The 27,582-nt window shown below is 52.3% G+C and overlaps 2 protein-coding genes across 3 annotated transcripts in view; both read left to right on the top strand.

Annotated features, from left to right (window-relative positions):
• The window catches only part of LOC146009805 (uncharacterized), a 77,705-nt gene that overhangs the window by 10,984 nt on the left and 39,139 nt on the right, over positions 1–27,582 (top strand). The window lies entirely within an intron of this gene.
• LOC146009848 (uncharacterized) lies at positions 3,558–21,328 on the top strand. 2 transcript variants are annotated; one of them, XM_083150388.1, is made up of 2 exons: positions 3,558–4,256; positions 19,055–21,328. In XM_083150388.1, exons 1-2 carry the CDS (start codon positions 4,202–4,204, stop codon positions 19,810–19,812), a joined length of 813 nt encoding a protein of 270 aa, XP_083006514.1. In that variant the 5' UTR covers positions 3,558–4,201; the 3' UTR covers positions 19,813–21,328. The 2 variants fall into 2 exon arrangements, with proteins under 2 accessions (XP_083006514.1, XP_083006515.1); XM_083150389.1 differs by having other exon boundaries at positions 3,559–4,256; positions 19,058–21,328.

Here is a 27,582-nt window from a genome sequence, read left to right as displayed (position 1 = left end):
CCAGTGAGGACAGACTGGAGGGGAGGGAGCTGGTAGTGCGGGAGGCCAGTGAGGACAGACTGGAGGGGAGGGAGCTGGTAGTGCTGGAGGCCAGTGAGGACAGACAGGAAGGGAGGGAGCTGGTAGTGCGGGAGGCCAGTGAGTACAGACTGGAAGGGAGAGAGCTGGTAGTGCTGGAGACCAGTGAGGACAGACTGGAGGGGAGGGAGCTGGTAGCGCGGGAGGCCAGTGAGGACAGACTGGAGGGGAGCGAGCTGGTAGCGCGGGAGGCCAGACTGGAGGGGAGCGAGCTGGTAGTGCGGGAGGCCAGTGAGGGCAGACTGGAGGGGAGCGAGCTGGTAGTGCGGGAGGTCAGTGAGGACAGACTGGAGGGGAGGGAGCTGGTAGTGCGGGAGGCCAGTGAGGACAGACTGGAGGGGAGCGAGCTGGTAGTGCAGGAGGCCAGTGAGGGCAGACTGGAGGGGAGGGAGCTGGTAGTGCAGGAGGCCAGTGAGGGCAGACTGGAGGGGAGGGAGCTGGTAGTGCGGGAGGCCAGTGAGGACAGACTGGAGGGGAGCGAGCTGGTAGTGCTGGAGGCCAGTGAGGACAGACTGGAGGGGAGCGAGCTGGAAGTGCGGGAGGCCAGTGAGGACAGACTGGAGGGGAGGGAGCTGGTAGTGCGGGAGGCCAGTGAGGACAGACTGGAGGGGAGCGAGCTGGGAGCGCAGGAGGCCAGTGAGGACAGACTGGAGGGGAGGGAGCTGGTAGTGCTGGAGGCCAGTGAGGACAGACTGGAGGGGAGGGAGCTGGTAGTGCGGGAGGCCAGTGAGGACAGACTGGAGGGGAGGGAGCTGGTAGAGCTGGAGGCCAGTGAGGACAGACTGGAGGGGAGCGAGCTGGTAGTGCGGGAGACCAGTGAGGACAGACTGGAGGGGAGCGAGCTGGTAGTGCAGGAGGCCAGTGAGGGCAGACTGGAGGGGAGCGAGCTGGAATTCCAGGAGGTCAGTGAGGACAGACTGGAGGGGAGCGAGCTGGTAGTGCGGGAGGCCAGTGAGGACAGACTGGAGGGGAGCGAGCTGGTAGTGCGGGAGGCCAGTGAGGACAGACTGGAGGGGAGTGAGCTGGTAGTGCGGGAGACCAGTGAGGACAGACTGGAGAGGAGAGAGCTGGTAGTGCGGGAGGTCAGTGAGGACAGACTGGAGGGGAGGGAGCTGGTAGTGCAGGAGGCCAGTGAGGACAGACTGGAGGGGAGCCAGCTGGTAGTGCTGAAGGCCAGTGAGGACAGACTGGAGGGGAGGAAGTTGGTAGTGCTGGAGGCCAGTGAGGACAGACAGGAGGGGAGAGAGCTGGTAGTGCGGGAGGCCAGTGAGGACAGACTGGAGGGGAGGGAGCTGGTAGTGTGGGAGGCCAGTGAGGACAGACTGGAGGGGAGCGAGCTGGTAGTGCTGGAGGCCAGTAAGGACAGACTGGAGGGGAGGAAGCTGGTAGTGCTGGAGGCCAGTGAGGACAGACAGGAGGGGAGAGAGCTGGTAGTGCGGGAGGCCAGTGAGGACAGACTGGAGGGGAGCGAGCTGGTAGTGCGGGAGGCCAGTGAGGACAGACTGGAGGGGAGGGAGCTGGTAGTGTGGGAGGCCAGTGAGGACAGACTGGAGGGGAGCGAGCTGGTAGTGCTGGAGGCCAGTGAGGACAGACTGGAGGGGAGGGAGCTGGTAGTGCTGGAGGCCAGTGAGGACAGACTGGAGGGGAGTGAGCTGGTAGTGCGGGAGGTCAGTGAGGACAGACTGGAGGGGAGGGAGCTGGTAGTGCGGGAGGCCAGTGAGGACAGACTGGAGGGGAGTGAGCTGGTAGTGCGGGAGGTCAGTGAGGACAGACTGGAGGGGAGGGAGCTGGTAGTGCTGGAGGTCAGTGAGGACAGACTGGAGGGGAGGGAGCTGGTAGTGCGGGAGGCCAGTGAGGACAGACTGGAGGGGAGCGAGCTGGTAGTGCGGGAGGCCAGTGAGGACAGACTGGAGGGGAGCGAGCTGGTAGCATGGGAGGCCAGTGAGGACAGACTGGAGGGGAGCGAGCTGGTAGTGCAGGAGGCTAGTGAGGACAGACTGTAGGGGAGGGAGCTGGTAGTGCGGGAGGCCAGTGAGGACAGACTGGAGGGGAGCGAGCTGGTAGTGCGGGAGGCCAGTGAGGACAGACTGGAGGGGAGCGAGCTGGTAGTGTGGGAGGCCAGTGAGGACAGACTGGAGGGGAGCGAGCTGGTAGTGCGGGAGGCCAGTGAGGACAGACTGTAGGGGAGGGAGCTGGTAGTGCGGGAGGTCAGTGAGGACAGACTGGAGGGGAGCGAGCTGGTAGTGCGGGAGGTCAGTGAGGATAGACTGGAGGGGAGCGAGCTGGTAGTGCGGGAGGCCAGTGAGAATAGATTGGAGGGGAGCGAGCTGGTAGTGCGGGAGGTCAGTGAGGACAGACTGGAGGGGAGCGAGCTGGTAGTGCGGGAGGTCAGTGAGGACAGACTGGAGGGGAGGGAGCTGGTAGTGCGGGAGGTCAGACTGGAGGGGAGGGAGCTGGTAGTGCGAGAGGTCAGTGAGGACAGACTGGGGGGGAGGGAGCTGGTAGTGCGGGAGGCCAGTGAGGACAGACTAAAGGGGAGTGAGCTGGTAGTGCTGGAGGCCAGTGAGGACAGACTGGAGGGGAGCGAGCTGGTAGTGCAGGAGGCCAGTGAGGACAGACTGTAGGGGAGGGAGCTGGTAGTGCGGGAGGTCAGTGAGGACAGACTGGAGGGGAGGGAGCTGGTAGTGCGGGAGGTCAGTGAGGACAGACTGGAGGGGAGCGAGCTGGTAGTGAGGGAGGCCAGTGAGAATAGATTGGAGGGGAGCGAGCTGGTAGTGCGGGAGGTCAGTGAGGACAGACTGGAGGGGAGGGAGCTCGTAGTGCGGGAGGTCAGACTGGAGGGGAGGGAGCTGGTAGTGCGAGAGGTCAGTGAGGACAGACTGGGGGGGAGGGAGCTGGTAGTGCGGGAGGCCAGTGAGGACAGACTGGAGGGGAGGGAGCTGGAAGTGCGGGAGGTCAGTGAGGACAGACTGGAGGGGAGGGAGCTGGTAGTGCGGGAGGCCAGTGAGGACAGACTGGAGGGGAGCGAGCTGGTAGTGCGGGAGGTCAGTGAGGACAGACTGGAGGGTAACAAGTGAGGATGTGCCGTATATAGGCAATAACACTGTGTATATAGTAAGCAGCTGGGGGTAGGAGAAATGTAATGAAGTGGGTAGATGCGTTACATGTAATTTTTGGGATTTTTAGGACGATGATGATGATAAACGTAATGTTAAGGTGGAAGATACAGAGGGAGAAGAAGAGCCCGATGTCAGTGATCTAAAGGTGGAAGTTATAGAGGTAGAGGAAGATACTTATATGTCGGAAAATAATGCAGAAGATACAGATGGAGAAGACCATAAATATATTCCTGATGATGATAATAATCCAGAAGATTCGGAGGGAGAAGAAGAGTCCTATTCCATGGGTAATTGGAAGTGTAAGGAGGAGGAGATCCCTACAGAAATCAGCACAGGTGGGTGATGGTAATATGTATATGAGAGAGGTGGATTACTCCTGGTGCTGCAGTTACATAACGCAATGAGTGTTCCCCAACACATGCACACAGAGGAGAACCCTACAGAAATCAGCACAGGTGGGTGATGGTAATATGTATATGAGAGAGGTGGATTACTCCTGGTGCTGCAGTTACATAACGCAATGAGTGTTCCCCAACACATGCACACAGAGGAGAACCCTACAGAAATCAGCACAGGTGGGTGATGGTAATATGTATATGAGAGAGGTGGATTACTCCTGGTGCTGCAGTTACATAACGCAATGAGTGTTCCCCAACACATGCACACAGAGGAGAACCCTACAGAAATCAGCACAGGTGGGTGATGGTAATATGTATATGAGAGAGGTGGATTACTCCTGGTGCTGCTGAGTTACATAACGCAATGAGTGTTCCCCAACACATGCACACAGAGGAGATCCCTACAGAAATCAGCACAGGTGGGTGATGGTAATATGTATATGAGAGAGGTGGATTACTCCTGGTGCTGCTGAGTTACATAACGCAATGAGTGTTCCCCAACACATGCACACAGAGGAGATCCCTACAGAAATCAGCACAGGTGGGTGATGGTAATATGTATATGAGAGAGGTGGATTACTCCTGGTGCTGCAGTTACATAACGCAATGAGTGTTCCCCAACACATGCACACAGAGGAGATCCCTACAGAAATCAGCACAGGTGGGTGATGGTAATATGTATATGAGAGAGGTGGATACTCCTGGTGCTGCAGAGTTACATAACGCAATGAGTGTTCCCCAACACATGCACACAGAGAGGAGAACCCTTCACCGGCACCATAACAACTTTACATTCACGTCCCTGATGATAGGAGGTTCTGAGTTCGGCCTCCTGGACATTAGGTCATACGCACTAGGCCCCAGGCACCGGTGACAGCTGCAGGCGTATATTTGCCATTTGAACAGGACCTTCCAGCAGCAGATTGCTCCGGGCTTCTGGCACCATCTGCACAAATCCGGATCTGTTCCAGCACAATTGGTAATTACGCTTTTCAGCAACAACCCATCCCTGGAGATATATATTTTTGTGTATTTGTATGTTTATTTTTTGTGTGATTTTAGATGTGAATTGTACAGTTAAAACGGTATTATGCTATACAATACCCCTTTTATTACATGTGATCAGTTCCTGGGGAAGATGTATGACCTATATGTAAGGGCCTAATATCCAGCAGATCGTATGCAGAACCTCATATTATCAGGGACGTGAACTTAATGTTTTCATGGTGCGCTGGTGAAGGGTTTATCCTCTTATTAGTCACATATTCTCCTTGCTCAGTCACTACAGCAATCTCTTATCCTACATTCTCTCCCCTCACATCATGTCACTGTGTTACCAGCCCAGAGATCTGACCAGTCTCCTCCCCGCACTCTCTGGTGTATCTCATACATCAGGAGCCATCAGCACCTGTTATACTCCTGCTCTCCTCCTCACATCATGTCACTGTGTTACCAGCCCAGAGATCTGACCAGTCTCCTCCCCGCACTCTCTGGTGTATCTCATACATCAGGTGCCATCAGCCCCTATTATACTCCTGCTCTCCCCTCACATCATGTCACTGTGTGTTACCAGCCCAGAGATCTGACCAGTCTCCTCCCCGCACTCTCTGGTGTATCTCATACATCAGGAACCATCAGCCCCTATTATACTCCTGCTCTCCCCTCACATCATGTCACTGCGTGTTACCAGCCCAGAGATCTGACCAGTCTCCTCCCTGCACTCTCTGGTATATCTCATACATCAGGAGCCATCAGCCCCTATTATACTCCTGCTCTCCCCCTCACATCATGTCACTGTGTGTTACCAGCTCAGAGATCTGACCAGTCTCCTCCCCGCACTCTCTGGTGTATCTCATACATCAGCAGCCATCAGCCCCTATTATACTCCTGCTCTCCCCCTCACATCATGTCACTGTATGTTACCAGCCCTGAGATCTGACCAGTCTCCTCCCCGCACTCTCTGGTGTATCTCATACATCAGGAGCCATCAGCCCCTATTATACTCCTGCTCTCCCCCTCACATCATGTCATTGTGTGTTACTAGCCCAGAGATCTGACCAGTCTCCTCCCCACACGCTCTGGTGTATCTCATACATCAGGAGCCATCAGCACCTGTTATACTCCTGCTCTCCTCCTCACATCATGTCACTGTGTTACCAGCCCAGAGATCTGACCAGTCTCCTCCCCGCACTCTCTGGTGTATCTCATACATCAGGTGCCATCAGCCCCTATTATACTCCTGCTCTCCCCCTCACATCATGTCACTGTGTGTTACCAGCTCAGAGATCTGACCAGTCTCCTCCCCGCACTCTCTGGTGTATCTCATACATCAGCAGCCATCAGCCCCTATTATACTCCTGCTCTCCCCCTCACATCATGTCACTGTATGTTACCAGCCCTGAGATCTGACCAGTCTCCTCCCCGCACTCTCTGGTGTATCTCATACATCAGGAGCCATCAGCCCCTATTATACTCCTGCTCTCCCCCTCACATCATGTCATTGTGTGTTACTAGCCCAGAGATCTGACCAGTCTCCTCCCCACACGCTCTGGTGTATCTCATACATCAGGAGCCATCAGCCCCTATTATACTCCTGCTCTCTCCCCTCACATCATGTCACTGTGTTACCAGCCCAGAGATCTGACCAGTCTCCTCCCCGCACTCTCTGGTGTATCTCATACATCAGGAGCCATCAGCACCTGTTATACTCCTGCTCTCCTCCTCACATCATGTCACTGTGTTACCAGCCCAGAGATCTGACCAGTCTCCTCCCCGCACTCTCTGGTGTATCTCATACATCAGGTGCCATCAGCCCCTATTATACTCCTGCTCTCCCCTCACATCATGTCACTGTGTGTTACCAGCCCAGAGATCTGACCAGTCTCCTCCCCGCACTCTCTGGTGTATCTCATACATCAGGAACCATCAGCCCCTATTATACTCCTGCTCTCCCCTCACATCATGTCACTGCGTGTTACCAGCCCAGAGATCTGACCAGTCTCCTCCCCGCACTCTCTGGTGTATCTCATACATCAGGAACCATCAGCCCCTATTATACTCCTGCTCTCCCCCTCACATCATGTCACTGTGTGTTACCAGCCCAGAGATCTGACCAGTCTCCTCCCCGCACTCTCTGGTGTATCTCATACATCAGCAGCCATCAGCCCCTATTATACTCCTGCTCTCCCCCTCACATCATGTCACTGTATGTTACCAGCCCAGAGATCTGACCAGTCTCCTCCCCGCACTCTCTGGTGTATCTCATACATCAGGAGCCATCAGTCCCTATTATACTCCTGCTCTCCCCTCACATCATGTCACTGTGTGTTACCAGCCCAGAGATCTGACCGGTCTCCTCCCAGCACTCTCTGGTGTATCTCATACATCAGGAGCCATCAGCCCCTATTATACTCCTGCTCTCCCCCTCACATCATGTCACTGTGTGTTACCAGCCCAGAGATCTGACCAGTCTCCTCCCCGCACTCTCTGGTGTATCTCATACATCAGGACCCATCAGCCCCTATTATACTCCTGCTCTCCCCTCACATCATGTCACTGTGTGTTACCAGCCCAGAGATCTGACCAGTCTCCTCCCCGCACTCTCTGGTGTATCTCATACATCAGGACCCATCAGCCCCTATTATACTCCTGCTCTCCCCTCACATCATGTCACTGTGTGTTACCAGCCCAGAGATCTGACCAGTCTCCTCCCCGCACTCTCTGGTGTATCTCATACATCAGGACCCATCAGCCCCTATTATACTCCTGCTCTCCCCTCACATCATGTCACTGCGTGTTACCAGCCCAGAGATCTGACCAGTCTCCTCCCCGCACTCTCTGGTGTATCTCATACATCAGCAGCCATCAGCCCCTATTATACTCCTGCTCTCCCCCTCACATCATGTCACTGTGTTACCAGCCCAGAGATCTGACCAGTCTCCTCCCCGCACTCTCTGGTGTATCTCATACATCAGGAGCCATCAGCCCCTATTATACTCCTGCTCTCCCCTCACATCATGTCACTGCGTGTTACCAGCCCAGAGATCTGACCAGTCTCCTCCCCGCACTCTCTGGTGTATCTCATACATCAGGAGCCATCAGTCCCTATTATACTCCTGCTCTCCCCTCACATCATGTCACTGTGTGTTACCAGCCCAGAGATCTGACCGGTCTCCTCCCAGCACTCTCTGGTGTATCTCATACATCAGGAGCCATCAGCCCCTATTATACTCCTGCTCTCCCCCTCACATCATGTCACTGTGTGTTACCAGCCCAGAGATCTGACCAGTCTCCTCCCCGCTCTCTCTGGTGTATCTCATACATCAGGAGCCATCAGCCCCTATTATACTCCTGCTCTCCCCCTCACATCATGTCACTGTGTGTTACCAGCCCAGAGATCTGACCAGTCTCCTCCCCGCACTCTCTGGTGTATCTCATACATCAGCAGTCATCAGCCCCTATTATACTCCTGCTCTCCCCCTCACATCATGTCACTGTGTGTTACCAGCCCAGAGATCTGACCAGTCTCCTCCCTGCACTCTCTGGTGTATCTCATACATCAGGAGCCATCAGCCCCTATTATACTCCTGCTCTCCCCTCACATCATGTCACTGTGGGTTACCAGCCCAGAGATCTGACCGGTCTCCTCCCCGCACTATCTGGTGTATCTCATACATCATCAGCCCCTATTATACTCCTGCTCTCCCCCTCACATCATATCACTGTGTGTTACCAGCCCAGAGATCTGACCAGTCTCCTCCCCGCACTCTCTGGTGTATCTCATACATCAGCAGCCATCAGCCCCTATTATACTCCTGCTCTCCCCCTCACATCATGTCACTGTGTTACCAGCCCAGAGATCTGACCAGTCTCCTCCCCGCACTCTCTGGTGTATCTCATACATCAGGAGCCATCAGCCCCTATTATACTCCTGTTATCCCCCTCACATCATGTCACTGTGTGATACCAGCCCAGAGATCTGACCAGTCTCCTCCCCGCACTCTCTGGTGTATCTCATACATCAGGATCCATCAGCCCCTATTATACTCCTGCTCTGCCCCTCACATCATGTCACTGTGTGTTACCAGCCCAGAGATCTGACCAGTCTCCTCCCCGCACTCTCTGGTGTATCTCATACATCAGGAGCCATCAGCCCCTATTATACTCCTGCTCTCCCCCTCACATCATGTCACTGTGTGTTACCAGCCCAGAGATCTGACCAGTCTCCTCCCCGCACTCTCTGGTGTATCTCATACATCAGGGGCCATCAGCCCCTATTATACTCCTGCTCTCCCCCTCACATCATGTTACTGTGTGTTACCAGCCCAGAGATCTGACCAGTCTCCTCCCCGCACTCTCTGGTGTATCTCATACATCAGGGGCCATCAGCCCCTATTATACTCCTGCTCTCCCCCTCACATCATGTCACTGTGTGTTACCAGCCCAGAGATCTGACCAGTCTCCTCCCCGCACTCTCTGGTGTATCTCATACATCAGGAGCCATCAGCCCCTATTATACTCCTGCTCTCCCCCTCACATCATGTCACTGTGTGTTACCAGCCCAGAGATCTGACCAGTCTCTTCCCCGCACTCTCTGGTGTACCTCATACATCAGGAGCCATCGGCCCCTATTATACTCCTGCTCTCCCCCTAACATCATGTCACTGTGTGTTACCAGCCTAGAGATCTGACCAGTCTCCTCCCCGCACTCTCTGGTGTATCTCATACATCAGCAGCCATCAGCCCCTATTATACTCCTGCTCTCCCCCTCACATCATGTCACTGTGTGTTACCAGCCCAGAGATCTGACCAGTCTCCTCCCCGCACTCTCTGGTGTATCTCATACATCAGGAGCCATCAGCCCCTATTATACTCCTGCTCTCCCCCTCACATCATGTCACTGTGTTACCAGCCAGGAGATCTGACCAGTCTCTTCCCCGCACTCTCTGGTGTACCTCATACATCAGGAGCCATCGGCCCCTATTATACTCCTGCTCTCCCCCTAACATCATGTCACTGTGTGTTACCAGCCTAGAGATCTGACCAGTCTCCTCCCCGCACTCTCTGGTGTATCTCATACATCAGCAGCCATCAGCCCCTATTATACTCCTGCTCTCCCCTCACATCATGTCACTGTGTGTAACCAGCCCAGAGATCTGACCAGTCTCCTCCCCGCACTCTCTGGTGTATCTCATACATCAGCAGCCATCAGCCCCTATTATACTCCTGCTCTCCCCCTCACATCATGTCACTGTGTGTTACCAGCCCAGAGATCTGACCAGTCTCCTCCCCGCACTCTCTGGTGTATCGCATACATCAGGAGCCATCAGCCCCTATTATACTCATGCTCTCCCCTCACATCCTGTCACTGTGTGTTACCAGCCCAGAGATCTGACCAGTCTCCTCCCCACACTCTCTGGTGTATCTCATACATCAGCAGCCATCAGCCCCTATTATACTCCTGCTCTCCCCTCACATCATGTTACTGTGTTACCAGCCCAGAGATCTGACCAGTCTCCTCCCCGCACTCTCTGGTGTATCTCATACATCAGCAGCCATCAGCCCCTATTATACTCCTGCTCTCCTCTCACATCATGTCACTGTGTGTTACCAGCCCTGAGATCCTACCAGTCTCCTCCCCGCACTCTCTGGTGTATCTCATACATCAGCAGCCATCAGCCCCTATTATACTCCTGCTCTCCCCCTCACATCATGTCACTGCGTGTTACCAGCCCAGATATCTGACCAGTCTCCTCCCCGCACTCTCTGGTGTGTCTCATACATCAGGAGCCATCAGCCCCTATTATATTCCTGCTCTCCCCCTCACATCATGTTACTGTGTGTTACCAGCCCAGAGATCTGACCAGTCTCCTCCCCACACTCTCTAATGTATCTCATACATCAGGATCCATCAGCCCCTACTATACTCCTGCTCTCCCCCTCACATCATGTCACTGTGTGTTACCAGCCCAGAGATCTGACCAGTCTCCTCCCCGCACTCTCTGGTGTATCTCATACATCAGGAGCCATCAGCCCCTATTATACTCCTGCTCTCCCCCTCACATCATGTTACTGTGTTACCAGCCCAGAGATCTGACCAGTCTCCTCCCCGCACTCTCTGGTGTATCTCATACATCAGCAGCCATCAGCCCCTATTATACTCCTGCTCTCCTCTCACATCATGTCACTGTGTGTTACCAGCCCTGAGATCCTACCAGTCTCCTCCCCGCACTCTCTGGTGTATCTCATACATCAGCAGCCATCAGCCCCTATTATACTCCTGCTCTCCCCCTCACATCATGTCACTGCGTGTTACCAGCCCAGATATCTGACCAGTCTCCTCCCCGCACTCTCTGGTGTGTCTCATACATCAGGAGCCATCAGCCCCTACTATACTCCTGCTCTCCCCCTCACATCATGTCACTGTGTGTTACCAGCCCAGAGATCTGACCAGTCTCCTCCCCGCACTCTCTGGTGTATCTCATACATCAGGAGCCATCAGCCCCTATTATACTCCTGCTCTCCCCCTCACATCATGTCACTGTGTGTTACCAGCCCAGAGATCTGACCAGTCTCCTCCCCGCACTCTCTGGTGTATCTCATACATCAGGAGCCATCAGCCCCTATTATACTCCTGCTCTCCACCTCACATCATGTCACTGTGTGTTACCAGCCCAGAGATCTGACCAGTCTCCTCCCCGCACTCTCTGGTGTATCTCATACATCAGGAGCCATCAGCCCCTATTATACTCCTGCTCTCCCCCTCACATCATGTCACTGTGTGTTACCAGCCCAGAGATCTGACCAGTCTCCTCCCCGCACTCTCTGGTGTATCTCATACATCAGGAGCCATCAGCCCCTATTATACCCCTGCTCTCTCCCCCTCACATCATGTCACTGTGTGTTACCAGCCCAGAGATCTGACCAGTCTCCTCCCCGCACTCTCTGGTGTATCTCATACATCAGCAGCCATCAGCCCCTATTATACTCCTGCTCTCCCCCTCACATCATGTCACTGTGTGTTACCAGCCCAGAGATCTGACCAGTCTCCTCCCCGCACTCTCTGGTGTATCTCATACATCAGGAGCCATCAGCCCCTATTATACTCCTGCTCTCCCCCTCACATCATGTCACTGTGTGTTACCAGCCCAGAGATCTGACCAGTCTCCTCCCCGCACTCTCTGGTGTATCTCATACATCAGGTGCCATCAGCCCCTATTATACTCCTGCTCTCCCCCTCACATCATGTCACTGTGTGTTACCAGCCCAGAGATCTGACCAGTCTCCTCCCCGCACTCTCTGGTGTATCTCATACATCAGGAGCCATCAGCCCCTATTATACTCCTGCTCTCCACCTCACATCATGTCACTGTGTGTTACCAGCCCAGAGATCTGACCAGTCTCCTCCCCGCACTCTCTGGTGTATCTCATACATCAGGAGCCATCAGCCCCTATTATACTCCTGCTCTCCCCCTCACATCATGTCACTGTTACCAGCCCAGAGATTTGACCAGTTTCCTCATTTCTAAGTTCCCACAAGGCTTTCAGTGAGGCTTCTCATGCTGATGGGTTCCCTTTGGAAGAATTTGTGGGTACTTTCCTGATGAGAGATTGGTTTTCACATATCCTGATTTCCAACCTAAGTTCTATGGGTGCTTGTAGCTGAGGCAATCTGTTAGATCTGTGCTGTAACATGGGCTCTTGTCTTTGTGCATTTGGACAAATAAAGTTTTCTTTCCGTTCTGTATTGGTTCCTAGTTGAACCTAGAAGAAGGCACTAAGGCATGGGTCCTCAAACTGCGGCCCTCCAGATGTTGTGAAACTACAAATCCCAGCATGCCTTGCCACAGTTTTAACACTCCCTTATAGCAAAACTGTGGCAAGGCATGCTGGGATTTGTAGTTTCACAACATCTGGAGGGCCACAGTTTGAGGACCCATGCACTAAGGGTATGGAGATCTGGGAAGTTGACCAGCGGAGGATATTAGAGCAGGTGGCTCTCCTCTGATTACTGGTGAATCTGTCTGTGGGTGGTAGACCGAGGTATGGTCCTATTCCCCACTTGGGATGTAAATGGAGTGCCCTGGTAAGACTCTCTTTAGGGAATCCTCGGTAAGAAGGAATGTGCAGCAATTCCTTGGCAATATTATAGTAGTTGCTTTCATGTTCTGCAAGGGTATCCACAAAATGTTCCGAATCTGAGGCTCACTCCCACAGATTTTTTGTGTGATTGTTTAGGCACTTGGTCGCGGTTGGGTATTTGGTGCGCTCAGACATGCTCGAATAAGTTCAGGTGCTCAGGGATTTAGGTCACGCAATCGGGTGTTTGGGCACGTTCGGGTGCTCAGAGATTTAGGTCACGCAAAAATACACACAAATAGACAGCGCAGACTGGACACTCAATAACCCAAGAAATTAAAATTTTAAATTTGTTTATTTGTGCAAATCTCTTAGAAATATAGACAAATTTTAAAAAAGAGGTCACCGGCCGGTGGTGTTCATACAATACATAGCATTTTACATAAAATAACAAAAATATAATGATAAAAATAAATAAACATTGGAGCAGCTTTCAATAATGCATAATTCCAGCTTGGTTAAGCATATATGGGGTTAATTGCTTTTTCTAGCAGGGTTAGATTGAAATCAAGCTTTTTGTCAGAAGGCTGTTAGTTGACAAATTATGCTGTGCTACCTGCACAGAACTTGCATGTTATTGAGTGTCCAGTCTGCGCTGTCTATTTGTGTGTATTTTTGCTTTTTGAGTTTAAGAAGGGCTGAGTATCCCTTCTAGGACAGCAGCAAGGACAATCACTAGCCCTATTTGTTTTTCTGCGCTTGGTTTATAGCTTTTTCTGTTATTTAGGTCACGCGATCGGGTGTTTGGGTGCTCAGGGATTTGCATAAGTTTGGCGCGGTTGCTCACTCGGGTGTTTGGGAGATCAGATTCGCTTTGGCCACGTTTGTGCACTCGGGTGTTCAGGTACTGGGGTACTCGGGGGATTGATTGCGTTCAGGTGTGTTCAAATGCTCGGGTGTTTGGGTGCTCATGCTTCCGGGCGATCGATGGGGGAAGCGGCGGGGTGGGGGGTGTGTTCGTCTGAGGGAGCGACGACACAACATTTACATGTCAGTGGCATGCACCAACAGTGGAACTCAGTCCGGAAAATTTCCAGGCATACCACCGAAAGGATTTATGGTCTTCTGAAATATTCAGATAAATCTTATGAACTGTCCGTTCGTTCCAGACAAAAGATTTGGTGCACAGAGCGCATTTTGGCAATGATTTATCTTAAGATTTCCATCGCCTTCGGTGGTATGCCAGGAAATATTCCAGTGTGAGCTCTGCTGCCGGCTCTGGGTCCCCCAGAAGATTTCCGTGCGGGCCACTGACATGCAGTTGTGTGTCTGTTGTCACTCCCCCCACCAACATGCATGACATCCCCCCCCCCCCCACACGAGGTCCGGACACACCCTAGCCCACGGCACCTGAGGGCCACAGTCCCTGCAGCTTGAAAGATCAGAAGATGCAGCTAAAGAACCGTGGGACTGCACATCGGATCATATCAATCGTGGACGATTTGCGGTAAAAATCAGTCGCTAAACCGGACAATCATCCAAAAAAAGCTGTAGGTTACCAGGACATATAAGTTACCCTGTTTTGATTTCTCCAGTGGACCAATGAGATCCAGAAAGTACTCTGATACTAGGCATTAGGACCAGAGGGGGCATAAATGGGGTCTCAGTCTGGTACATTGGATACCGTTGGCCAAACCTTTAACCTCTTACTTCGGCATTGACTCATGGCCAAAAGAACCGGAGCAGAATATGGGTCGTTTCTGGCCAAAACGTCCGAGATCTATGTCATTTTGCAGAGTAGCCTTGTCCGATATTTGTTGCTACGAGGTTTCCTCTCCAAAGACGACCAGTCGCTGTGTTACAACCCCTCTACACTATTGGGGGTAGGGCATTAGAAATGTTCTGCTTAATTTGTGCCTGAGGTTCCTTGTAAAGCTCCGCACACCCTGGGAAACGGTGTCCCAATAGAAGCAGGTCCCGGGGAGGCTATTACCTCATACGTGCACCCCATATATTGGAAAGTTTCATGTGGTTCCATGTACATAGAGAACCTCAGGGGCAGCATAGTACAGGAAGCTGGATCCATAGCGCCCATGTTGGCCACACCACAATCCATTTGGACAGGCCTGCCTTTCGTTACCTGGCTCTCCACACTCCTAGCACCCATGGGTGCCAACATGAGACCCACATTCCCTGGTCTCTCTTCTGGCCTTTCTGCTCCAGATTCTGAGGATCGGTGGGCAACGCTCCGAGCTGCGGACTTGGACTTCGGGTTGCACTGGTTGACAAATACCGCCTCCACAATTTGTGCGCACTTTTTGACCAGATCATTCTTCTCCACACGGTTAGCATATTTATTATTTGTTCCTCACCAGTGAGATAGGCGGCAGGTTTATCAATTAAGAATCACAGTAAGACAATGGAAGAAACTTTCTTGTCCAGTGCACACAACAGATTTCACACAGTGCAGAGCATTGTATACAGGGTTCTTGATTCATCTGCTGCTTGTTATGGCCTTCCTGCCGTACTCTCATATACCGGAACATTCTGTCTCTAGTTCCTTAGCCAAGCTGGAGATCCACTTACTGGTCACTATATGGGATGTGTAAAGGATAACTGATATAACCGTTTTCCCTCCGGTGTCCCCGTGTGGGGCTGCAGCTGGTGTAGAGGGATAACTGATATAACCGTTTTCCCTCCGGTGTCCCCGTGTGTGGCTGCAGCCGGTGTAGAGGGATAACTGATGTAACCGTTTTCCCTCCGGTGTCCCCGTGTGTGGCTGCAGCCGGTGTAGAGGGATAACTGATGTAACCGTTTTCCCTCCGGTGTCCCAGTGTGTGGCTGCAGCTGGTGTAGAGGGATAACTGATGTAACCGTTTTCCCTCCGGTGTCCCCGTGTGGGGCTGCAGCTGGTGTAGAGGGATAACTGATGTAACCGTTTTCCCTCCGGTGTCCCCGTGTGGGGCTGCAGCCGGTGTAGAGTGATAACTGATGTAACCGTTTTCCCTCCGGTGTCCCCGTGTGGGGCTGCAGCCGGTGTAGAGGGATAACTGATATAACCGTTTTCCCTCCGGTGTCCCCGTGTGTGGCTGCAGCTGGTGTAGAGGGATAACTGATATAACAGTTTTCCCTCCGGTGTCCCCGTGTGGGGCTGCAGCCGGTGTAGAGGGATAACTGATATAACCGTTTTCCCTCCGGTGTCCCCGTGTGGGGCTGCAGCCGGCGTAGAGGGATAACTGATATAACCGTTTTCCCTCCGGTGTCCCCGTGTGGGGCTGCAGCCGGCGTAGAGGGATAACTGATATAACCGTTTTCCCTCCCGTGTCCCCGTGTGGGGCTGCAGCCGGTGTAGAGTGATAACTGATGTAACCGTTTTCCCTCCGGTGTCCCCGTGTGGGGCTGCAGCCGGTGTAGAGGGATAACTGATATAACCGTTTTCCCTCCGGTGTCCCCGTGTGTGGCTGCAGCTGGTGTAGAGGGATAACTGATATAACAGTTTTCCCTCCGGTGTCCCCGTGTGGGGCTGCAGCCGGTGTAGAGGGATAACTGATATAACCGTTTTCCCTCCGGTGTCCCCGTGTGGGGCTGCAGCCGGCGTAGAGGGATAACTGATATAACCGTTTTCCCTCCGGTGTCCCCGTGTGGGGCTGCAGCCGGCGTAGAGGGATAACTGATATAACCGTTTTCCCTCCCGTGTCCCCGTGTGGGGCTGCAGCCGGCGTAGAGGGATAACTGATATAACCGTTTTCCCTCCGGTGTCCCCGTGTGTGGCTGCAGCCGGTGTAGAGGGATAACTGATATAACCGTTTTCCCTCCGGTGTCCCCGTGTGGGGCTGCAGCTGGTGTAGAGGGATAACTGATATAACCGTTTTTCTTTCGGTGTCCCCGTGTGGGGCTGCAGCCGGTGTAGAGGGATCACTGATATAACCGTTTTCCCTCCGGTGTCCCCGTGTGGGGCTGCAGCCGGTGTAGAGGGATAACTGATGTAACCGTTTTCCCTCCGGTGTCCCCGTGTGTGGCTGCAGCCGGTGTAGAGGGATAACTGATGTAACCGTTTTCCCTCCGGTGTCCCCGTGTGTGGCTGCAGCCGGTGTAGAGGGATAACTGATGTAACCGTTTTCCCTCCGGTGTCCCCGTGTGTGGCTGCAGCCGGTGTAGAGGGATAACTGATGTAACCGATTTACCTCCGGTGTCCCCGTGTGTGGCTGCAGCCGGTGTAGAGGGATAACTGATGTAACCGTTTTCCCTCCGGTGTCCCAGTGTGTGGCTGCAGCCGGTGTAGAGGGATAACTGATGTAACCGTTTTCCCTCCGGTGTCCCCGTGTGTGGCTGCAGCCGGTGTAGAGGGATAACTGATGTAACCGTTTTCCCTCCGGTGTCCCCGTGTGGGGCTGCAGCCGGTGTAGAGTGATAACTGATGTAACCGTTTTCCCTCCGGTGTCCCCGTGTGTGGCTGCAGCTGGTGTAGAGGGATAACTGATATAACAGTTTTCCCTCCGGTGTCCCCGTGTGGGGCTGCAGCCGGTGTAGAGGGATAACTGATATAACCGTTTTCCCTCCGGTGTCCCCGTGTGGGGCTGCAGCCGGCGTAGAGGGATAACTGATATAACCGTTTTCCCTCCGGTGTCCCCGTGTGGGGCTGCAGCCGGCGTAGAGGGATAACTGATATAACCGTTTTCCCTCCCGTGTCCCCGTGTGGGGCTGCAGCCGGCGTAGAGGGATAACTGATATAACCGTTTTCCCTCCGGTGTCCCCGTGTGTGGCTGCAGCCGGTGTAGAGGGATAACTGATATAACCGTTTTCCCTCCGGTGTGCCCGTGTGGGGCTGCAGCTGGTGTAGAGGGATAACTGATATAACCGTTTTTCTTTCGGTGTCCCCGTGTGGGGCTGCAGCCGGTGTAGAGGGATCACTGATATAACCGTTTTCCCTCCGGTGTCCCCGTGTGTGGCTGCAGCCGGTGTAGAGGGATAACTGATATAACCGTTTTCCCTCCGGTGTCCCCGTGTGGGGCTGCAGCTGGTGTAGAGGGATAACTGATATAACCGTTTTTCTTTCGGTGTCCCCGTGTGGGGCTGCAGCCGGTGTAGAGGGATCACTGATATAACCGTTTTCCCTCCGGTGTCCCCGTGTGGGGCTGCAGCCGGTGTAGAGGGATAACTGATGTAACCGTTTTCCCTCCGGTGTCCCCGTGTGTGGCTGCAGCCGGTGTAGAGGGATAACTGATGTAACCGTTTTCCCTCCGGTGTCCCCGTGTGTGGCTGCAGCCGGTGTAGAGGGATAACTGATGTAACCGTTTTCCCTCCGGTGTCCCCGTGTGTGGCTGCAGCCGGTGTAGAGGGATAACTGATGTAACCGATTTACCTCCGGTGTCCCCGTGTGTGGCTGCAGCCGGTGTAGAGGGATAACTGATGTAACCGTTTTCCCTCCGGTGTCCCAGTGTGTGGCTGCAGCCGGTGTAGAGGGATAACTGATGTAACCGTTTTCCCTCCGGTGTCCCCGTGTGTGGCTGCAGCCGGTGTAGAGGGATAACTGATGTAACCGTTTTCCCTCCGGTGTCCCCGTGTGGGGCTGCAGCCGGTGTAGAGGGATAACTGATGTAACAGTTTTCCCTCCGGTGTCCCCGTGTGGGGCTGCAGCCGGTGTAGAGGGATAACTGATGTAACCGTTTTCCCTCCGGTGTCCCCGTGTGTGGCTGCAGCCGGTGTAGAGGGATAACTGATGTAACCGTTTTCCCTCCGGTGTCCCCGTGTGGGGCTGCAGCCGGTGTAGAGGGATAACTGTTGTAACCGTTTTCCCTCCGGTGTCCCCGTGTGGGGCTGCAGCCGGTGTAGAGGGATAACTGATATAACCGTTTTCCCTCCGGTGTCCCCGTGTGGGGCTGCAGCCGGTGTAGAGGGATAACTGATATAACCGTTTTCCCTCCGGTGTCCCCGTGTGGGGCTGCAGCCGGTGTAGAGGGATAACTGATATAACCGTTTTCCCTCCGGTGTCCCCGTGTGGGGCTGCAGCCGGTGTAGAGGGATAACTGATATAACCGTTTTCCCTCCGGTCAAGGTCAAGTTGGACCACAATTTTTGTAAGTGAGGGGTCCTGGTGACCCACAATTTTGGGGGTTTTCGTGAGCACTGGATAATCAGGTTCTCGTGAAGCAGTATCTTTTTTTTTTTTTTAGTTTGTGACACACAAAGAAGCCTGTACAACAGGACAAAGAAGCCTGTACAACAGGTGCAGTAATTACACATGCAGGTGTAAGCCCAACAGAAGCCTGTCACCTCAACTACACCTGTCCTTCTCCACTCCTTCAACCTCTCCCTGAATCCATTGGCAGTATCTCCAGGTAATATTATGTAGTAGTCATATATATTTTATCTTATTCTCAGCAGATGGAAACCGCCACGTGAATACATCCGAGAGACATCTCTTTATATCCCCAGACGGTAAAATAAAAGATCACGTCACACGGGATACTCCAGGAGAAAACTCTCTTCCAGTTACATCTCCAGAATCTCCCCGGGCCGGCATATCATCTGTTCCCTCTAATAATGAAGATGGTTCTTCTAGTATCTCAAATGTTGGTACGTCTAGTACAGCCCTTAGAGCGAATAAGGTGTTTCCCAGTTCCCTATATGACAAGTATTTTCCAAAGAACAGAAAGCTTATGAACCGTAAGAAAGAGAGGCAGTTTCCATGTTTTGAGTGTGGGAAATGTTTTACACTAAAATTAACACTCGTTCGACATCAGAGACTCCACACAGGTGAAAAACTTTATCCATGTACTGTGTGCGGGAAATGTTTCACAGAAAGATCATCTCTGGTCACACACCAGAGAACTCACACAGGTGAGAAACCATTTCCATGTTCTGAGTGCGGGAAATGTTTTACCCAGAAAGCATCTCTTGAGATACACCTTAGAACTCACACAGGCGAGAAACCGTTTTCATGTACTCAGTGCGGGAAATGTTTTGCCCGGAAATCAACACTCATTAGACACGAGAAAAGTCACACGGGCGAAAAACCATATCCATGCTTTGAGTGTGGGAAATGTTTTACACAGAAAGCACATCTCATTAAACATCAGATTTCACAGAACGGCTGTAGCAATACTCTTGTCCCGCAGTACTTTAAGAATGCAAGTTAATCGTCTGTAGACAATTAGAATGAATGCTACTAATATAAACTGAAATAGATCACTTGGATGAAACATATTGTATTTTCTCCTATTAGATAGCAGCACCACTCTCCAAAGTCATACAAGACCACATTGTAATATATTGTCTACATATTATGCATTTTAGTTACAAATGCAAAATGTAAGAGATAAAATATAATCGTTTAAAAAAAATAGATTTCGTTCTGGAAACCTGTGGAGAGAATCCAGCTTTTTTGCTGTTTTTGAATAGCGGTACACAAACCACGCAGTATTTGGTGCTGATTCGATACAAATAAAATAAAAACATTAGCTTTTTTTGTATTCTTGCAATTGGAATCATTTATGTGGGATATTTTTTGCCTTCTAAGTAGAAATAAGCAAACTATCGGTACTTTCTTAAAAGTAAAAATTCCAAATCAGGAAGACCATTGTTTTTGGTGCTTGTCGCTGCTGAAAGTATGTAAGTATGTAAGTAGCACATGACCGCATGATCATGTTCATATATTGATCGAACAGGAAAAAGCGCAGTGTTCCTCTTTGTCTGCAAGTTCCTACTCTATAAAATAGACTTCATACCCCATTATATCACAGGTAAAATGCACTTATCCCCCAAATACAGATGTGCCCTCCTACATGTAGCCTCACAGCGAGATACATGGCGTGAGTAAGCTGGCCGCTCTGCTAACACCGGGCAACTTTTTTTTGTAGCAAAAATGCATCCTATTTCTATGCAACTGAGGCACAATAGCATCTTCTGCTGATTAAAATGATATGCAGCATGCCTATATTCTGCGTGCGGCAGTATCTGCATTCAAAGTGCTATGTTGCAGTGTTTTCCAGGAAAACACTCCAACATAGCCGGAAAACACTGTAACTCAGCAATATATATGCAAATACAGCCAGGGTTGTATACAGAATATAGGCATGCTGCATATCATTTTAATCAGCAGAAGCTGCTTGTGCGTCTTAGTCACATATTGTTGCGAATAAGAAGGGGGAAAGTCAAATATAAAGTTGCTTTGCACTTGCGAGTAACTACAAGGGCTGTTTAATTTGTCTGCGCTAAGGCTGTAGGAGGACACCTCTGTACCATGTATAAGATGGGTAAGTCACATATGTTCTCATTCGCCACCTCCTGACCATTGGTCAACACTGCTGGGTCACCATATCATGCAGCCAACCAGGAGCCTTTGCAATCTGGTGGCCCGCTATGCAATAGCTCCGCCTCTCCTCCTGTATCAATGCCTATTTCCCGATAGAGTGTAAGCTTGCGAGCAGGTCCCTCCTACCGCTATGTCTGTCTGTTATTACCCAGTCTTGTTCTATCACTGTTGTTTCCATTTGTAAAGCGCAACAGCATATGCTGGCGCTATATAAGAAACTGAATAAATATTGTAACTAGGACTTCTCTTCTGGCTCTCCGGCAAGCGTTGTGTGAAATGCAGATTTACTGGGACATAAATACACATTGAATAAAGGCATCTAAACACACAAACCTGACACAATGTATATAGTCCATTGGTCTACTCACCCATACTATAACATATGTGGCACATTTATACGTATAATAAAACTGTAAGGGTTGTGGGTACTTGTATAATAGCATGGCGCCCGGCTAAGCTACGCTGTCAGCGTAGCCCAATGGCTGCATAGCGTAGTTAACCTAGTGACTCCGTGGCAGCCCCGGCTCTGTCCCCGGCAAGCCTAGTGAGCGCCTCTCACACAGCGCCAGTAACCGCCAGATACCCAGCGCCGGCGGAGAGGCGCACCATCTCTCTGAGATGCTTCTGCGTCTCAGTATTATTGCAGCAGGGTACGGCAACCCTTCCTGTGTCCGCTTCAGGGAGAGGCTGCTTTTCAAACCCCCACTATCCACGCCAGCCCGAAGTGTGGCGAGCGCAGCGTTATGCATCCCCCCAACCTGTTCATACCCCCACTATCCGTCGGCATGGAGTTGACTTTATAAAGTGTGGCGAGCTTGTACATGTATTCCACGGGGCTCGCCACACTTTATAAAATCAACTCCACGCCGACGTGGATAGTGGGGGTATGAACAGGTCGGGAGGATGCGCAATGCGTGCACTCGCCACGCTTCGGGCTGCTGCGGATAGTGGCGGTGTTTCAGGAACACATATATGACTGGGACGCTAACTGTATGGCCGCGGGAACACTACGCTACTTCTGACTACGCTATTTACACTGGTCGCGCGAACACTACGCTGATTCTGACAGGGACACTATGCTAAGTACGTAATGGACGCCGTGCTATTACACAAGTACCGGATTGTGTCTGTACATAAAATTTTATTTTTGAAGAATATACTCATTTTGAATTAAGGCGATAAAAACATTTTCAGAATTTTTGTCTGTTTGTGCCGGCATAACGTAAAAACTACTGGCTAAATTAGGGTGGTTATCTTACTAACGCGTAACTTTGTGGCGTATAAAGAATCTGAGGTATTAGCTTGCAGTGACATCAGGGAGAGAAGCTCAAAAGGAGAAATCAGCCGTTGTTTGCAGGAAAATCCGATTATATATTAATCCGTAATCAGGCAGGTTATCTTTACTCATTGAGTTTCAGTTTACACGTCATTCCACTAGATGGCGCACAATATTAGATGGCACTACTGTTTTTGTAAAATGAGTTCCAGCGAGCAAGAACAGATATCCATGCAAGTGATGAAGATCGTCTGGAGGTCTCCTCACACATTTTATAACACACAAACACAGAAGCCTGTAGTCTGGGGGTCTGCTCACCCATGATCTAACACACACACAGCATGTGAACATAGTCCTGAGGTCTCCTCCCCCATGACATAACACACATACGGCATGTGAACATAGTCCTGCAGTCTCCTCCCCCATGACATAACACACGGCATGTGAACATAGTCCTGAGGTCTCCTCCCCCATGACATAACACACACACGGCATGTGAGCATAGTCCTGCAGTCTCCTCCCCCATGACATAACACACACACGGCATGTGAGCATAGTCCTGCAGTCTCCTCCCCCATGATATAACACACATACGGCATGTGAACATAGTCCTGCAGTCTCCTCCCCCATGACATAACACACGGCATGTGAACATAGTCCTGAGGTCTCCTCCCCCATGACATAACACACACACGGCATGTGAGCATAGTCCTGCAGTCTCCTCCCCCATGACATAACACACACACGGCATGTGAGCATAGTCCTGAGGTCTCCTCCCCCATGACATAACACACACATGGCCTGTGAGCATAGTCCTGCAGTCTCCTCCCCCATGATCTAACACACAAACGGCATGTGAGCATAGTCCTGAGGTCTCCTCCCCCATGATATAACACACACATGGCCTGTGAGCATAGTCCTGCAGTCTCCTCCCCCATGATCTAACACACACACGGCATGTGAGCATAGTCCTGAGGTCTCCTCCCCCATGATATAACACACACACGGCCTGTGAGCATAGTCCTGAGGTCTCCTCACCAATGACATAACACACACACGGCATGTGAGCATAGTCCTGAGGTCTCCTCCCCCATGACATAACACACACACGGCATGTAAGCATAGTCCTGCAGTCTCCTCCCCCATGACATAACACACACACGGCATGTGAGCATAGTCCTGAGGTCTCCTCACCAATGACATAACACACACACGGCATGTGAACATAGTCCTGCAGTCTCCTCCCCCATGACATAACACACACACGGCATGTGAACATAGTCCTGCGGTCTCCTCCCCCATGACATAACACACACACGGCATGTGAACATAGTCCTGAGGTCTCCTCCCCCATGACATAACACACACACGGCATGTGAACATAGTCCTGAGGTCTCCTCCCCCATGACATAACACACACACGGCATGTGAACATAGTCCTGCAGTCTCCTCCCCCATGACATAACACACACACGGCATGTGAACATAGTCCTGCGGTCTCCTCCCCCATGACATAACACACACACGGCATGTGAGCATAGTCCTGAGGTCTCCTCCCCCATGACATAACACACACACGGCATGTGAACATAGTCCTGAGGTCTCCTCCCCCATGACATAACACACACACGGCATGTGAGCATTGTCCTGCGGTCTCCTCCCCCATGACATAACACACACACGGCATGTGAACATAGTCCTGCGGTCTCCTCCCCCATGACATAACACACACACGGCATGTGAACATAGTCCTGAGGTCTCCTCCCCCATGACATAACACACACACGGCATGTGAGCATAGTCCTGCAGTCTCCTCCCCCATGACATAACACACACACACTGCATGTGAGCATAGTCCTGAGGTCTCCTCCCCCATGACATAACACACACACTGCATGTGAACATAGTCCTGAGGTCTCCTCCCCCATGACATAACACACACACGGCATGTGAGCATAGTCCTGAGGTCTCCTCACCAATGACATAACACACACACGGCATGTGAACATAGTCCTGCAGTCTCCTCCCCCATGACATAACACACACGGCATGTGAACATAGTCCTGCAGTCTCCTCCCCCATGACATAACACACACGGCATGTGAACATAGTCCTGCAGTCTCCTCCCCCATGACATAACACACACGGCATGTGAGCATAGTCCTGAGGTCTCCTCCCCCATGACATAACACACACACGGCATGTAAGCATAGTCCTGCAGTCTCCTCCCCCATGACATAACACACACGGCATGTGAGCATAGTCCTGAGGTCTCCTCCCCCATGACATAACACACACACGGCATGTGAGCATAGTCCTGCAGTCTCCTCCCCCATGACATAACACACACACGGCTTGTGAGCATAGTCCTGAGGTCTCCTCCCCCATGACATAACACACACAGCATGTGAGCATAGTCCTGAGGTCTCCTCACCCATGATATGAGACATAAATGTGTCCCAACCAATGACCTTTCTCATCTAACAATAAGCTGAATGGCCACCGCTTAACATCAATTGTAATGGTTTCTATTACTTCAGAATAAAACTGTCTGCCTTACTAGTATCATAATCCTCAGAAAGCAAAGAATTTGTCAGGACTGGAAAGGTTATTTCTAAAGGGCTTCGGGATAAAGTTATGGAAAGGAGAAGGATACAAAAAGATTCTCAGGCTTTTACTCTTCCTCTGAGAACCAATGCAAAAGTGAGATGTTCTAAAGTGTAGGACACCACCATCACCTTCCTGGACCAGGTCTTGCCTCCAAACCTGATGACTGAGCTAGTAGGTTTTAGAGCAGAAGGCAATGTCAACTTTGAAGGACTTCCAAGTCTTTTTGAGTTGGTCTGTCACTTTTTGAAGGTAGCACAAGAAGAAGGATGGCAGCTTTCTTCTGATGAATTGACACAGTACTCCAATATCAGCTGCCCACAGATGGCAGGTGTCTCTTGCTAGTTTCAGGTGCTGGTTCCTGTCGGATTCGATCGAGGGGTAGAAGCAGATACCAAATTCCAGGGCTAAGATCCTGCTGGTTGTCTCTCCCTCACTTGGAGCACTGCAACTAATGCCTGCAGCCCTCCTAGGACCAAGGCAAGTATGCTGCTGCCTTAAACTTGGACCGGTACCTAGAACGGTAGGTAGGGGGCCTCGCGGAGGAAAGATATGGTACAGGATCTGGAGGAGAAGGGATAATGGTCTGGGGCTGGATGAGGGGTAATGGTACGGGGTTGGTGGAGGAGGGATAATGGTACGGGGCTGGTGGAGGAGGGATAATGGTACGGGGCTGGTGGAGGAGGGATAATGGTACGGGGCTGGTGGAGGAGGGATAATGGTACGGGGCTGGTGGAGGAGGGATAATGGTACGGGGCTGGTGGAGGAGGGATAATGGTACGGGGCTGGTGGAGTAGGGATAATGGTACGGGGCTGGATGGAGGAGGGATAATGGTACGGGGCTGGATGGAGGAGGGATAATGGTACGGGGCTGGATGGAGGAGGGATAATGGTACGGGGCTGGATGGAGGAGGGATAATGGTACAGGGGCTGGATGGAGGAGGGATAATGGTACGGGGGCTGGTGGAGGGATAATGGTACAGGGGCTGGTGGAGGAGGGATAATGGTACGAGGCTGGTGGAGGAGGGATGATAGTAAGGGGCTGGATGGAGGAGGGATAATGGTACGGGGGCTGACGGAGGAGGGATAATGGTACGGGGCTGATGGAGGAGGGATAATGGTACGGGGCTGGTGGAGGAGGGATAATTGTACGAGGCTGGTGGAGGAAGAGTAATGGTACGGGGGCTGGTGGAGGAAGAGTAATGGTACGGGGGCTGGTGGAGGAGGGATAATAGTCCTGGGCTGGATGGAGGAGGGATAATGGTACGGGGGCTGGCGGAGGATGGATAATGGTACGAGGCTTGTGGAGGAGGGATAATGGTACAGGGCTGGTGGAGGAGGGATAATGGTACGGGGGCTGGTGGAGGAGGGATAATGGTACGGGGGCTGGTGGAGGGATAATGGTACGGGGCTGATGGAGGAGGGATAATGGTACGGGGCTGGTGGAGGAGGGATAATGGTACGAGGCTGGTGGAGGAAGAGTAATGGTACGGGGGCTGGTGGAGGAAGAGTAATGGTACGGGGGCTGGTGGAGGAGGGATAATAGTCCTGGGCTGGATGGAGGAGGGATAATGGTACGGGGGCTGGTGGAAGGATAATGGTACGGGGGCTGGTGGAGGGATAATGGTACGGGGCTGGTGGAGGGATAATGGTACGGGGGCTGGTGGAGGGATAATGGTACGGGGGCTGGTGGAGGAGGAGTAATGGTACGGGGGCTGGTGGAGGAGGAGTAATGGTACGGGGCTGGTGGAGGAGGAGGGATAATGGTATGGGGGCTGGTGGAGGAGGGATAATGGTACGGGGCTGGTGGAGGAGGGATAATGGTACGAGGCTGGTGGAGGAGGGATAATGGTACGAGGCTGGTGGAGGAGGGGATAATAGTCCGGGGCTGGATGGAGGAGGGATAATGGTATGGGGGCTGGTGGAGGGATAATGGTACGGGGGCTGGTGGAGGGATAATGGTACGGGGGCTGGTGGAGGAGGAGTAATGGTACGGGGGCTGGTGGAGGAGGAGTAATGGTACGGGGCTGGTGGAGGAGGAGGGATAATGGTATGGAGGCTGGTGGAGGAGGGATAATGGTACGGGGCTGGTGGAGGAGGGATAATGGTACGGGGCTGGTGGAGGAGGGATAATGGTACGGGGCTGGTGGAGGAGGGATAATGGTACGAGGCTGGTGGAGGAGGGATAATGGTACGAGGCTGGTGGAGGAGGGGATAATAGTCCGGGGCTGGATGGAGGAGGGATAATGGAATGGGGGCTGGTGGAGGAGGGATAATGGTACGGGGGCTGGTGGAGGGATAATGGTACTGGGGATGGCGGAGGAGGGATAGTGGTACAAGGCTGGTGGAGGAGGGATAATGGTACGGGGCTGGTGGAGGAGGGATAATGGTACGGGGTCTGGTGGAGGAGGGATAATGGTACGGGGGCTGGAGGAGGGATAATGGTACGGGGGCTGGAGGAGGGATAATGGTTCGGGGGCTGGTGGAGGAGTAGGGATAATGGTACGAGGCTGTGGAGGAGGGATAATGGTACGAGATATAACGGTACGGGGGCTGGTGGAGCAGAGGTAATGATATAGGGGCTGGTGGAGCAGAGGTAATGATATAGGGGCTGGTGGAGTAGAGATAATGATATGGGGGCTGGTGGAGGAGAGGTAATGATATGGGGGCTGGTGGAGGAGAGGTAATGATATGGGGGCTGGTGGAGGAGAG

The sequence above is a fragment of the Crinia signifera genome, chromosome 6, assembly GCF_055691185.1.
Source record: "Crinia signifera chromosome 6, ASM5569118v1, whole genome shotgun sequence".
Lineage (NCBI taxonomy): Eukaryota > Metazoa > Chordata > Amphibia > Anura > Myobatrachidae > Crinia > Crinia signifera.
Note: the sequence above shows the minus strand (reverse complement) of the source record. Positions and strands in the feature narration are given on the sequence as shown.

Bases quoted from the DNA above. Each gene is read 5' to 3' on its own strand.
- LOC146009848 (XM_083150388.1), top strand. From the start codon at position 4,202: ATGAGTGTTCCCCAACACATGCACACAGAGGAGATCCCTACAGAAATC. The intron at 4,257-19,054 runs GTGGGTGATGGT...TCTTATTCTCAG, and splicing joins CCCTACAGAAATCAGCACAG to CAGATGGAAACCGCCACGTG.